The following is a 13,489-nucleotide window of genomic DNA, read 5'->3' as shown; positions in this document are numbered from 1 at the left end:
AGCTGTTCCCCCTCCCAAACAAAAGAAGTACTTTAAACAGCTCAACAAGGAGCGGGTTAATTTTCCTTTTCTGGGAGAGTTGGGAGAAATTATTTCGGAGGAGTGGAGAAAGGTGGAACGAAAGAATTCCTTAGTATCCAAGATGGCAAAACTTTACCCTTTCAAAGAGGATGATGTGAAACATCTTGAGTCTCCTCCTCTAGTTGACGCAGCAGTCATGAGACTGGTCAAGCATGTGACCCTTCCCTTAGAAGATATGGTCTCATTTAAAGACACGTTGGACCGAAGGATGGACTCCGATTTGAAAAGAATCTACCTTACAGCAGGTATGGCCTGCAAGCCAGTCCTGGCTTTAGCCGCTCTATCCAAGGCTATGGAATCTTGGGCTGATGTGGTAGATGAGTCGGTCAGATCGGTGTCGGAAGAGGTGGCCAGAAGTGCCCCAATCCAAGAGCTTAGGCTGGCCTCGTCGTTCCTTGGGGAGGCTTCCATAGACCTGATCCGTCTATTGGCAAGAGTTATGCTGTCCTCGGTCACAGCTAAGAGAGCCCTTTGGCTCCGCCCTTGGGTTGCGGATCCGGCATCAAAGCAAGTTTGGTGCCGTATCCCCTTTGAGGGGTCCTCCCTTTTCGGGAACAAACTTGATGAGGCCATAACCCGGGCTACGGGCGGTAAGTCTGGGTTTCTTCCCCAGGATCGGCGCCAGTTCAACATCAAGAAAGGAGAGCCTACTAGGAAGTTCGTTCCTGACCGGGCCAGGGAGGCTCGTTCTTATAGACCTGGTCGTGAATTCAACCGAAACTGGAGATCCAGACAGTCTTCCAGGAAGACGAGGAAGAATGTCTCCTCAGGGGACCGCGAGCCCACTAAGTCTTTTTGAAGGTGGGCCCGATCAGGCATGTCAAGTGGGTGCGCGTCTACGCTCCTTCCGTCATGTCTGGGCGGCTTTGATTCAGGACCCCTGGGCTGTCAGGACGGTGTCCTCAGGCCACAAGTGGGTCTTCAAGGAGATACCAGGCTCAAGGTTCCTGCCTACTGCCATACCATTCCTAGAAGAAAGGCGTCAAATTTTATTTTCTTACGTCGAATCTCTTATTGTCCAAGGGGCTGTCATCTCCGTTCCAGAGTCCGAGCGAGGCCAAGGAATATACTCTCCGCTTTTTCTGGTCCAAAAGAAAAACGGATCATGGAGACCAGTCATAGATGACCTTTTTGAACAAATTCATAAAAAAAGAAAGGTTCAAAATGGAGACCCTGTTGTCTATACAGCAATCAGTCCAGCCGGCCGATTGGATGGTGTCCATCGACTTGAAGGACGCTTACTTTCATGTCCCTGTGGCCGAAGATTTTCAAAGGTTTCTCCGGTTCGAAGTGGGAGGATTACATCTTCAATTTATCTGTCTCCCATTCGGGCTCTCAACATCTCCACGGACCTTTTCAAAAATCTTATTGGCCGTGGTAGCCCTACTGAGATTGAGAGGTATCCGACTTCACCATTATTTGGACGATCTCCTCCTGTTGTCCCAAGACAGAGATCAGCTATTAGTTCATCTGGAGCAGGTTGTGTCCACTCTCCAGAAGTTTGGATGGTTACTCAACGAGGAGAAGAGCCACCTGATTCCAAATCAGTCCCTGATCTACTTGGGCGCCCTGTTCGACACAGAGAAGGCGACTATCTCTCTTCCAGAGGGAAAAATAGGGACACTTTGAGACAGGATTCGCTTTGCCCTCTCATCCTCTCATCTTCAGGCACGTCAATGCCTGAAGGTAGTCGGGACTATGGTCGCAGTAGTCTCCATGGTGAAGTGGGCCCTGTGGAGGATGAGACCCTTTCAGAAGGGATTCCTACAGCAATGGGATACGTGGCATCTGGATCAACGCATCTTCTTAACCCCTTCCATGAGAGCGAGTCTCCCCTGGTGGTTATGCAGAGACCACCTGCTGAACTGCCACTCTCTGAAGCCAGCTCCGTGGGTAGTGATCACCTCGGACGCCAGCAACATAGGCTGGGGTGCCCACTGTTTGTCGGAGGTGGCACAGGGCAGGTGGGAGTTTTCCACTCGGGGAATAGTGTCCAACATACTGGAACTCCGAGTCCAGAATGTCAAAGCAGACTTCCTGTCCAGAGTGGACCTGGACAACGAGTGGTCCCTTCACAGGGAAACATTCGACTGGATCCTAACATTGGGGTTCTCTCCAGAGGTAGACCTCTTCGCCTCCCCCTGCAACTACAAACTGCCGAAGTACTATACAAGATTCAGAGATCCACAAGCATCAGGGATGGATGCACTCTCGGATCAGTGGAGATTCCACAGGGCATACGCCTTCCCACCAATTCCGATTGTGTTACAGTTTCTTCGGAGACTCAGGTCGGAGCCAGTGGAGGTAGTGGCGGTGATTCCCTTCTGGCCGAACAGGCCATGGTTTCCCCTTCTGACGCTACTCAGTGTCCGAGATCCAATCCCGCTACCCTTCAGACCGGATCTGTTGTCCCAGGGGTCTGTACTCCATCCATGCCCGGCCCGTCTACATCTGAGGGTCTGGATGTTGAAAGGAGGAGGTTACAGGCTTTAGGCTGTCCGGAAACGGCGATTTCTACGCTGCTTAGTGCCAGAAGAAACTCAACGAACAGAGTTTATCAGAGAATCTGGGAAAAATTTTCTGCACAGTTGGCTGCAAGGCCTGATCCTCAATCTTCCATTAAGATCCAGGACGTATTGTGCTTTCTGCAATCCGGATTGGATTTGCCGATATCGGTGAGTTCGCTCAGAGTCCAGGTCTCGGCTATTTCCGCTTTTACGGGGATCTCCTGGGCCAGTCATGCCTTAATTCGTCAATTCTTTAAAGGAGCAGTAAGAATCAGACCTCAAAGAAAACCTAGGTTTCCCAAGTGGGATCTGCCTCTAGTTCTGGATTTCCTGTCGGATCAGATTCAAGACATGTCCGAATCTTTGACCGTAAGGGAACTTACTCTGATAACAGTATTCCTGGTAGCCGTAACCTCAGCAAAAAGAGTGTCGGAAATTGGGTCCTTCGGGGCACAAGAGCCTTTCTTAACATTTTTTCCTGACAGAGTGGTGCTCATTCCCATGCTGGATGCGAGACCAAAAAGGACTTCTGTCTTCCATGAAAACATAGAAACAGTGTTACCGACCTTTAGACAGGAAGAAGAATCCTCGGTTCATCCGCTGGATGTTGGGAAGTGTATTAAGAGATATTTGGAAGTCACTTCCTCTTTTAGAAAATCGGAACATCTTTTCGTTACCTTCTATGGCAAAAACAAAGGTTCAAGGGCCTCAACGAGATCCATTTCCTCTTGGATCATTCAGACCATACAGTGGGCTTATAGGGCTAAGGGCTTGACCCCTCCAGCAGTAGTTACAGCTCATTCGACGCGGAGCATCTCTACCTCCTGGGCAGTTTCCAGACATGTGGCTCCTGAAGTCATCTGTAGAGCAGCTTTATGGTCCTCTATTAACACGTTTTTGTCCCATTACTGTGTTGAGCCAGAGGCTCTTTCGTCTGTGAATTTTGGTTTGCAAGTCCTGTCTGTTTGACAAAATGCATTAAACTTTTCTGTTCAGCACCTGCCCACCCTGTGTGTACGGCGAGTTATTTCCCGATACCTATGCTGCCATGGAGTCTGTCAGGAAAACGGAAAATTTATATCAAATACTTACCGTAATTTTCCTTTCCTGATGGACTCCATGGCAGCAGGAGTTCCCTCCCGGATTTCTGTGGAGGATAGTTACAGAACACGTGTGCTGAACAGGAGCAAAGATTTATGGGAGTGAGGTCCTATGGGTAGGTTTGGAGGCGGGGCCAAACCCGATACGTATGCTGCCATGGAGTCCATCAGGAAAGGAAAATTACGGTAAGTATTTGATATAAATTTTCCATTATTTGTGGGGGAAAAAGAACATCAACTTGTGTACAGCGTTGCATAACTACACAGATGTCAGTTAACCACTTCAAGACCAAGCCTATTTCTGACACTTGTTGTTTACAAGTAAAAACAGTATTTTTTTGCTAGAAAATTACTTAGAACCCCCAAACATTATATATAATTTTTTAGCAAAGACCCTAGAGAATAAAATGGCGGCCGTTGCAATATTTATTTCACACAGTATTTGCGCAGCGCTCTTTCAAACACAATTTTTTGGGGGGAAAAATACACCTGAATCTAAAAAAACTGAACAGTAAAGTTAGCTCAATTTTTGGTATATTGTGAAAGATGATGTTCCGCCGAGTAAATAGATCCCTAACATGTTATGCTTTAAAGTTGCACACACTCATGGAATAGCGACAAACTACGGTACGTAAAAATCTCCATAGATGACATTTTAATTTTTTTTTCGGTTACCAGTTTAGAGTAACAAAGTTGGTCTTGTGCTAGAATTATTGCTCTCACTCTAAGGGCTCTTTCACACGGGCGGTCCGATCAGATCCGCCTGTCAGTTTTTTAGGCGGATCTGATCGGATGCCCCATTCAGCCCTATGGAGCAGCGGATGTCAGCTGTGACATGTCCGCTGACACCCGCTGCCATCCGCATCCGATCCGGTCCGTGAAATCCGGACGGATGGAAACCCTATTTTCCATCCGTCCTGGGGATCGGATCGGATGGGATCAGATGAGAGCGGACAGGCGGTCCGCTCTAATCCGATTCCCCATAGAGAGCAGCGGGGGCTGTGACACCTCCCTCTCCGCACTGCAAGCGGAGACGGAGCTGTCATCCGCCGGCTCAGCGGGGATCGCGGATCGATCACCGCTTAGCAGCACGGATCCGCCTACGTGTGATACCTCACGTGTGATATGAACACTGTTTACATTTGCGGCTCCAAAAAACAATAAGGGGTGACCACCCTTCTCCTGCGCTTGGTATCCAAGCCCCTCGACCACACTCCTCACGGGACTGACAACTGGCTTCTCAGATGGCTAAGGTCTTGCTGCCCATAACGGACTGGGGTAGTCCACCGATACTAAAAGCAAAGAAAACAAAAAAGGGCGCACCGACCTAGCGCATTATCCTCAATAAAAGGCTTTATTTACATGACATTAAAAAATGGCTACTCACAGACGCAGATATAGATATATCATATCAAGATAGATAGTGGCTCTGAGGAAGAGGCTAGGCCTCGAAACGCGTCAGCCGTCATCTCATCAGTCATGGACGATCAATATGGACTAAACCCGGACAGTTGAGCAATCTAGCTTGATATGATATATTTATATCTGCGTCTGTGAGTAGCCATTTTTTAATGTCATGTAAATAAAGCCTTTTATTGAGGATAATGCGCTAGGTCGGTGCGCCCTTTTTTGTTTTCTTTACATTTGCGGGCATGACTTACGTATGCGTTTTCTGTGGTACGTGAGCATGCAGTGATGGGGGTGCTTTAAAAAAAAAAAGTTTAATTATTTTTACACTGATCCTTAAAAAATAATAATTCTGATCACTTTTATTGCTGTCACAATAAATGTATACATCCCTTGTGACAGTAATAGGCAGTGACAGGTACTCTTTATGGAGGGATATGGGGTCTAAAAGACCCCAAACCCCTCCTCTGCACTTCAAAGTAATAAAAAAGCCAAAATCTGCATTTTTAAATACCTAGGACCCACCCGCTGCTTGTGATAATGGCCAAGCAGCTATTTAGCACCTTTGTTGTTATCACATTAAAGCTCACCATCTGCTTTAAAACACGGTACCAGGGTGATGCCTCTACATGCAGGTATCACCCCAGTATAACCGCTTCGACAAAAAGTATGTAATTTTGCGTGAAGTGGTTAAAGTAACTCTGTATCCCAAAAAGTTGCCTGGTCATGAAGGGGGGATTTTTCGAAGGTCAAGTGGTTAAAGAAATATATAAATATACAATCTTACATAACCCGTTTCCAATCTGCAACAGTAAATTCATGTTTTAAAACCGCATATGCAGATTTCTCTTGAAATTTACAAACAATCTCAAGTCCTATACCTTGAAATATTTTTTGTGGGCTTTGCAGGAGTACTAGCAGAGGACTTCTCGGAAGCCTTTTCGGAAGCCTTTTCAGAAGCCTTTTCAGAAGCCTTTTCAGAAGCCTTTTCAGAAGCCTTTTCAGAAGCCTTTTCAGAAGCCTTTTCAGAATCTTCTTTTTCAGAAGGTTTTTCAGAGACTTTACTTTTTTCCTCCAAGTTTTTTTCAGAACTTTCTTTGCTCTCTTTTTCAGACTCCTTTTTACCTTTTTTTTCAGACTCCTTTTTACCTTTTTTTTCAGAAACTTTACCCTTCCTTTCAAAGAAATTTTCTGACAGTTTGTTCCCCTTTTTTGATTTGACAGAAGATGGACTTGCATCTGATGGAAAAAAAGTGTATGATTAAAACAAGATTAAGGCCCCTTTCACACATGCTGTCCGTTTGTCCGTTTTTCATCCATCCGTTGACGGATGAAAAACGGACATCGATGTATCTCTATGTAAAAACGGATGACAATGGATGATCATCCAAAAACATCCGTTTTCATCCGCTCCCGTCAATGTCCGTTTTTTGAACGGATGAATGCCCTATTTTTCATCCGTCAAAAAAACGGATCGGATGAAAAACGGATGAAAAACGGATAAAAAACGGATGAAAAAACGGATGAAAAAACGGAAGAAAAAACGGATGAAAAAACGGATGAAAAAACGGATGAAAAAACGGATGAAAAAACGGATGAAAAAACGGATGAAAAAACGGATGAAAAAACGGATGAAAAAACGGATGAAAAAACGGATGAAAAAACGGATGAAAAAACGGATGAAAAAACGGATGGAAAACTGATACATTTGACATGACTGAACTGATGAACTGAACGGACCGAATGTGTGAAAGGGGCCTAAAAAACAGACTTTCATAATACCCGTTTGCAACACAATGGAGTTGATTTACTAGAACTGGAGTGTGCAAAATCTGGTGGAGCTCTGCATAGAAACGAATCAACTTCCAGTTTTTTGTTGTCAATGCTTAATTGAACAAGCTGAAGTTAGAAGCGAATTGGCTACCATGCACAGCTGCACCTGATTTTACACTCTCCAGTTTTAGTATATAAACCCCCATATTCTTAAGCTGACCATAGATGGGTTGTTTTCTAAAAAAAAAGAATACTCCCCCCCGGCCCCCAACCAGGACATGTATTCTGACAGTAGGATTCTCTGCTGTCAGAATACATAGATTAGTGGCTGCAGCCACTGATCGGGAATATTGGGGAATTTTTCTTGATCGACTTCTGCCGTGTGAGGGAGGCCACACATTGATCAAAATTTGGCCAGTCCTTGCTGAAGCAGCTGATAATTGTTCTTTCATTGGCCAGCTTTTAAAGTTCATACTGAAGTTAATATATATATATATATATATATATATATATATATATATATATATATATATATATATATATACCCACACACACACACACACACACATGGAGCTGCACTCGGCTTGGGTGCCCCCCAAGGCAAGCTGCTTGCTGTGGTGACACTCAACAGGAGGGAGTCACGAGAGTCGAAGAGCGATCGGAGAAGAAAAGGATCTAGGCTTCCCTGTGCAAAATCACTGCACAGAGCAGTAAGTATGGCATGTTTGTTATTTTAATAGAAAAAAAGAAACGAGACTTTACAATCACTTTAACCACTTTCCATCCACAGGCTGGTTATAAACACCCTGGAACTCATGTGATTAAAACAAGCTCATGGCTGCAGCAGCAACTGTGAGCCTTGTACCATGTTTTTTTTTTTTGCCAGCTCCGAGCTTTTAAACAAAAGTGATCTGGGTGACTGTAAAGCAGCCTGGTCACTTTTACGGTACAGAGAAGGTACCGCCCTGCATAATCCATGTGTAAGTTATTTACATTTTACGTCATTATAAAATGAAGCATAAAAATCTTATAACGAAGAGTAATGAATGCTTGGAAAAAAATGCAGATGCCTACTTTTTTCTTCAGTCTTTTCAGGTGATGTGTCCATGGTACATTGCTCAGTCTCTTCTTTAGGTTCAGACTTAACTTCAGATTTTTTAACAGCTGCTAAAAGAAAGAAAAAAAAAAACAACATAAAACTATATGTATATCTACTTTCATTTTATAATTACCTTAACTGTTTAACCACTTAAGCCCCGGAGGATTTGGCTGCTAAAGGACCAGGGGTTTTTTTGCGATTTTTTACTGCGTGACTTTAACGGACAATTGCGCGGCCGTGCAACGCTGTACCTAAACGAATTTGACGTCCTTTTTTTCCCACAAACAGAGCTTTCTTTTGGTGGTATTTGATCACCTGTGCGATTTTTTGATCACGCGCTATAAACAAAAAAAGAGCGTAAATTTTGCAAAAATAACAATATTTTTCACATTTTTTTATATGAAATTCCCCAAAAAAAAAAGTAAAAATCAAAATTTTTTAACATTTTTCGGCCAATTTGTTTTATGCTACCTATGTTTGGTAAAAAAAAAATCGCAAAAAGCGTATTTTGATTGGTTTGCGCAAAAGTTATCGCGTTTACTAACAAAGAGAAAGATTTTTGTCATTTTTGGTGTTTTTTTTTTTAACGCGTAATGGCGGCGATCTGCGATTTTTTTTTCGGTACTGCGACATTGCGGCGGACAGATCGGACCCTTGACTGACATTTTTGACACTTTTGGGGTTACCAGTGACATTACTGCAGTAATCAGTGCTATACATATGCACTGTTACTGCAAAAATGACACTGGCAGGGAAGGGGTTAACTTTATTGGACAGGGAGGGGTTAAGTGTGTCCTAGGGGCGTGCTTTCTACTGTGTAGGGACATTCCTATTGGTGTAAAAGCAAAGATCAACCGTTCTACATAGTAGAACGGTCAGATCTTTACTTTTACACAGGGAGAACTGACAGGCGGCTTGTTTACACAAGCTGCTCTGTCTTTCTCCCTTCACAGGAGCGATCGCAGTGTGACTGGCGGACATCGAGTCCGCCGGTCACACGCACTGACTTGCCTGTGAACGAGCTCGCAAGTCAGTGACAGGCGAGTGACGTACCGATACGTCACTCTGCCTGGCCGGGGCTGACCGCCGCAGTATATAGTCGTGCGGCGGTCGGCAACCGGTTAAGATTTAGTATTTAGGCCCATTCATTCTGCTACAATACAATGTCATGTCCAAATGCTCTGAACAGCATTGAGAAGGGTTAAAATGTTGTCCCGCTTTTAATTCCACTATTAACTCTTCTACTGACAGGATATCAGTAGGAAAGGAAGTTGGGGAATTCTCTCCAATAGCAAAATAAAGCAATAAAACCATTTTTCCTGCTTCCTTAACTTAAATTTCCCAAGTGGATTCGTAGACAGCAATACAAACTGGACATAGTTTCAAACCCTTTTATATGCTATGCAAAACAAGAGAGAATGGCTGGCATTGGGAATTAGAGTATGCAAACCCTAACAATGAACTACTGTTACCTGCCCCTTATTATGTAAATATACCCTAATAATTTTGGTATATCTCTGTGCAACAAGTGCAAAAAAAATGGATTTTTGTACGTACGGTTATATCTTTTACTTCAAGTGCATTGAGGGGCACAGAAAGCTTTTGAGTTATACTAGCTACAGAAGGACTGGACACTAGCAAACAAAAACAAAAATGTAGGCCAGACCAGGACAAACCCTTCCACTACCAGTATGCCTCACTATTGTAGCAAAGCGGTACCGAGAGCATAAATAAAAAACCCAGAGGGTTGGAACCTGTTGCAGCTTATGCAGAAACCGTCGGGAGCTTCACTAGGTCAGCAAAGTACAATTGCCTGGTCAATCTAGGTCAAGGAAAACCACTAGAAAGACGTCCATCTTGAGGAAGAAGCAGAAAAGGCCTAGATCGCTTATGGATACCATGGAGTCACCAGATTATCCACTGCTGTCACTACAGTAGGGATATGCAAACTGTGGCCCTTCAGCTGTTGCAGAACTACAAGTCCCGTTAGGCATAGCAAGACTGACAGCCACCAGCATGACACTCAGAGGCATGCTGGGACTTGTAGTTTTCAAACGCTGGAGGGCCACAATTTGCATATGCCTGCACTAGAGGATTTATGCATCTGGAGAACCTGTTCAGCATGCAATTGAATCAGGATATCCGAAGCCTGTGCACTAATTATCCAGACCTGAGATGAACATAACGAACAAGACTATAATGTTGTTCTGCCCAGGTAAGGAATCAAACTACCTTGTGTCGCAGCAAGATCTGTTCTTCCTCATTAGATGAGGCACACCACCTTCATGGCGTTTACAACTGAAGCCAAATCAGGTCCACTGCCAAGTGGATGATCCAGAGATATAGAAACAACCACATTTCCTAAAATTCCAGGATGTAGACTGGGAGGTGAGAATTCCCCAATGATTAGGGACCCAGAGCAGACAGGATGCCTATACCTCTTCCCCAGCATGAGATGCCAGGATCTTTCGGAAGGTGGTAAGGACATCCCTATCTCCAGAGCGGGGAGACTGAGCCACCAGACCAGGGATTACTTGGTCCTCAGAAGCAGACAAATTGGCCAACTTTTCCCATGATAACAGTTTAGTGCTGGGACAGTTTGGGGTGAGACTGGACAAAAGGAGCTGCCTTGAGGAGGGTTACCTACTGTTCCCCAACTCTCATACAAAAGCTGACGGGCAACTTCTTCACTAAAGGACAAGATTATGAGATCAAATAAACCAAAGACTTTACTGTGAAAAAAAAAAAAAAAAATCACACTGGCCTGAGCTGCCTGCAAGTGATCAGATGATTACAGAGCCCATTTCTGAAGATTCTGGATTCAATCAAATCATTGAAACATCTAGGCAAACAGATACACATTGTCCGTTAAGAGCCTTTGCTAACTACTACCTCCATAGGTGGACATCTAATTATTCCACAAAAGGAACTGCTTGTTTAACCTTTGGCTATTCTGTATGAACTGCAAAATGTAGATGTTCTACTACTTTTTTGTTTAAAGTTTCACATGGTAATGCACTAGGTCTCTGCACCTTTATGTTTTTTTGGTATGTCCATCAACTGTATTGTTAAAAGAGGAAAACCTCTTCAATGTAAACAGTGATTGAGAACTGAGATGGCAGGATCCACTACCTGAACTGACCATGTTTGCATCAATTCATTTTCCATAAGATATAACTCGGAGTTTTGGAGTAGTAAACACCTTGTCAGGATTTGGTCAATCCTTATGCTTAGCACAATTAACTTGAGTGTGCAGAGGAAGGGTCTTAGCTAGATCTTCGATCTTGGTCTTAGGTCTCCTCTGGACACTGATCACAGAGCACGCCGGCCGTACCCAGCATTGGTTGCACACGATTACAGGCCTCCAAGAACTAGCCGGCCGCGCTGTAGTCGTCATTTAGCTATAGCGCAGTCGGCAAGTGGCTAAATATTTTTTGGTATGTTCTAGTTAGTTGTTAGTTTTTAATATGTAGATTTAGTTTGCAATAATATTTTTCCATTTAGGTACGGTTTTAATTTAATTGTATTTGGCATTGTCGGATGGTCCTGTGGCCATGCTTTGTACTATTGCAAGTTTACTTCTGGATACATGTAAGTGAATTTTTAATAAAAAGGGAATTTTTTTAAACTTGATTACACTATGCGGCTTCTGTTTTTTATGTTTACTATGCCTGGCCTATAATAGTGTGGACATGGAATACATGCCAGACCTAATTCCAGCAGTGCAGACACTGCAGCCATTCCTTACTAACGGAATCATTTGGTTATTGGGATACCTGATGGCGAGAGTGTCGGCTATTCTAGAGATATACCAAATGCGGTTTGATGTCTATAATTTGAGATCTCCACCATCTTGTAAGAGGCCACAATTTATATTGTTTAGTAGAGAACTTTATTTGCACTGCAGCACCTTATTTAAGATTGGAGCGCTGAGAACTTTTTGACACACCTGGATTAACGTAGATTCAATGATTACATAGTTACATAGTTACATAGTAGGTGAGGTTGAATAAAGACAATAGTCCATCCAGTTCAACCTGTGTAGGTGTGTGTGACTGTAATCATCTAACATAGCCCTTTATCTCCTGATCCTTGAGATGTAAGTCTAAGAGTCTTTTGAAAGTCACCATACTACCCGCAGAAACCACCTCTTGTGGTAGACAATTCCACAATCTTGTAGCCCTAACAGTAAAGAACCCCCCACGTTGCCTGAGGTTAAAACGCTTCTCCTCTAATCGCATTGTATGTCCTCGAGTCCTCATGCAATTCCTTCGAATGAACAGCTTTTTTTCTAAGCTGAGATCCCCATTAAGATATTTATAAATTGCTATCATGTCCCCTCTCAGACGTCTCTTCTCCAGGGAAAATAAATCGAGCGATTGCAGCCGCTCTTCATAGGTAAGGTCCTCCAATCCCCTAATTAGTTTAATTGCCCTTCTCTGGACTCTCTCCAGCTCCAACACATCCCTCCTGAGGACTGGCGACCAGAACTGGACAGAATACTCCAGATGCGGTCGGACCAGAGTTTTATAAAGTGGAAGGATTATAGTCTTATCTCTGGAAAACATCCCTTTCTTTATGCATGCTAATATTCTGTTGGCTTTGGAAGCTGCCGCTTGGCATTGCATGCTGTTGCCTAATCTATCATCAACCATCAACCAAAGATTATGGACTTTTTTTTGATTATATAGTTATTTTGTATATTTATGAAATTTTGTTGTGCACATAAGTTTATGAGATACGTTTGTATGCAATTGTTTATGGTTCTTATCTTAATACTTTGCACATGTTGAAGCACTCACTTAAAGGAATAGCAAAATACACTTTTTCACATTCTCTTTTGATCCAGTATTCAGGATTTGGTTGCAGCAATCCTATTTTAATAACATCTAGCACAAAGTTTATAATTTAAAAACAAGTACCATTTGTTGCACCACATGCTACAGTTAGGGTCGACCACAGGATCTAGCGCCCAAACAAACATTACAGGCCAGCCCTACTAATGTAAGGTCCAGGTATGATTTCCAAGATGCACTTCAAGGGCATCTGATCCAGAATCTGGTAGTGAGAGACTTGAAAGAAATGGGAGTTGAAGTAGTGAAGAAAAATAAAAAGTATTGGTGTAGAAAATTCCCCAGAAAAGATGTCTATCACCCAAGTATGCTAGCACAAAATTAAGAGTCTTCCCAGAAAAACTTTAGCCAGTGTCCATTATTATACCAGTGTATGATTAAGTGTTTTGGGTCTGATTAATGTCTTCCATGTAGGATTAGCTGAGGAAGACAGATGGAGCATTTTACAGGTACACTGAGGTTATTAATTTAATACTTCCATTTGGTCATTATAAGCGTCTGCTAAATAACAATTTAATAGACTACAGCATAGAAGAATATGAATCCTTTTCTTCAGCTCAGAACAGAAAGCATTTAAATATAACCTCATGTTGTCAGAGCCTCTACCTAACTGACAAAGCATATCAGCATTACTTATGGGTCAGCTGGAATGCTTCCAAACCCCCAAAA

The 13,489-nt window shown here is 43.3% G+C and overlaps 1 protein-coding gene across 1 annotated transcript in view; it reads right to left on the bottom strand.

Moving 5' to 3' along the window:
- Window positions 1–13,489, bottom strand: part of LIG1 (DNA ligase 1) — a 166,010-nt gene that overhangs the window by 88,946 nt on the left and 63,575 nt on the right. Inside the window, exons 8-10 of the mRNA XM_082273878.1 lie at window positions 7,943–8,032; window positions 6,156–6,334; window positions 5,977–6,068 (exon numbers count right to left, since the gene is read on the bottom strand). Coding sequence (XP_082130004.1) covers window positions 5,977–6,068; window positions 6,156–6,334; window positions 7,943–8,032 — 361 coding nt within the window. The remainder of the gene's footprint in view (window positions 1–5,976; window positions 6,069–6,155; window positions 6,335–7,942; window positions 8,033–13,489) is intronic.

This window comes from Pelophylax lessonae, assembly GCF_965119305.1.
Source record: "Pelophylax lessonae genome assembly, chromosome: 12".
Lineage (NCBI taxonomy): Eukaryota > Metazoa > Chordata > Amphibia > Anura > Ranidae > Pelophylax > Pelophylax lessonae.
Note: the sequence above shows the minus strand (reverse complement) of the source record. Positions and strands in the feature narration are given on the sequence as shown.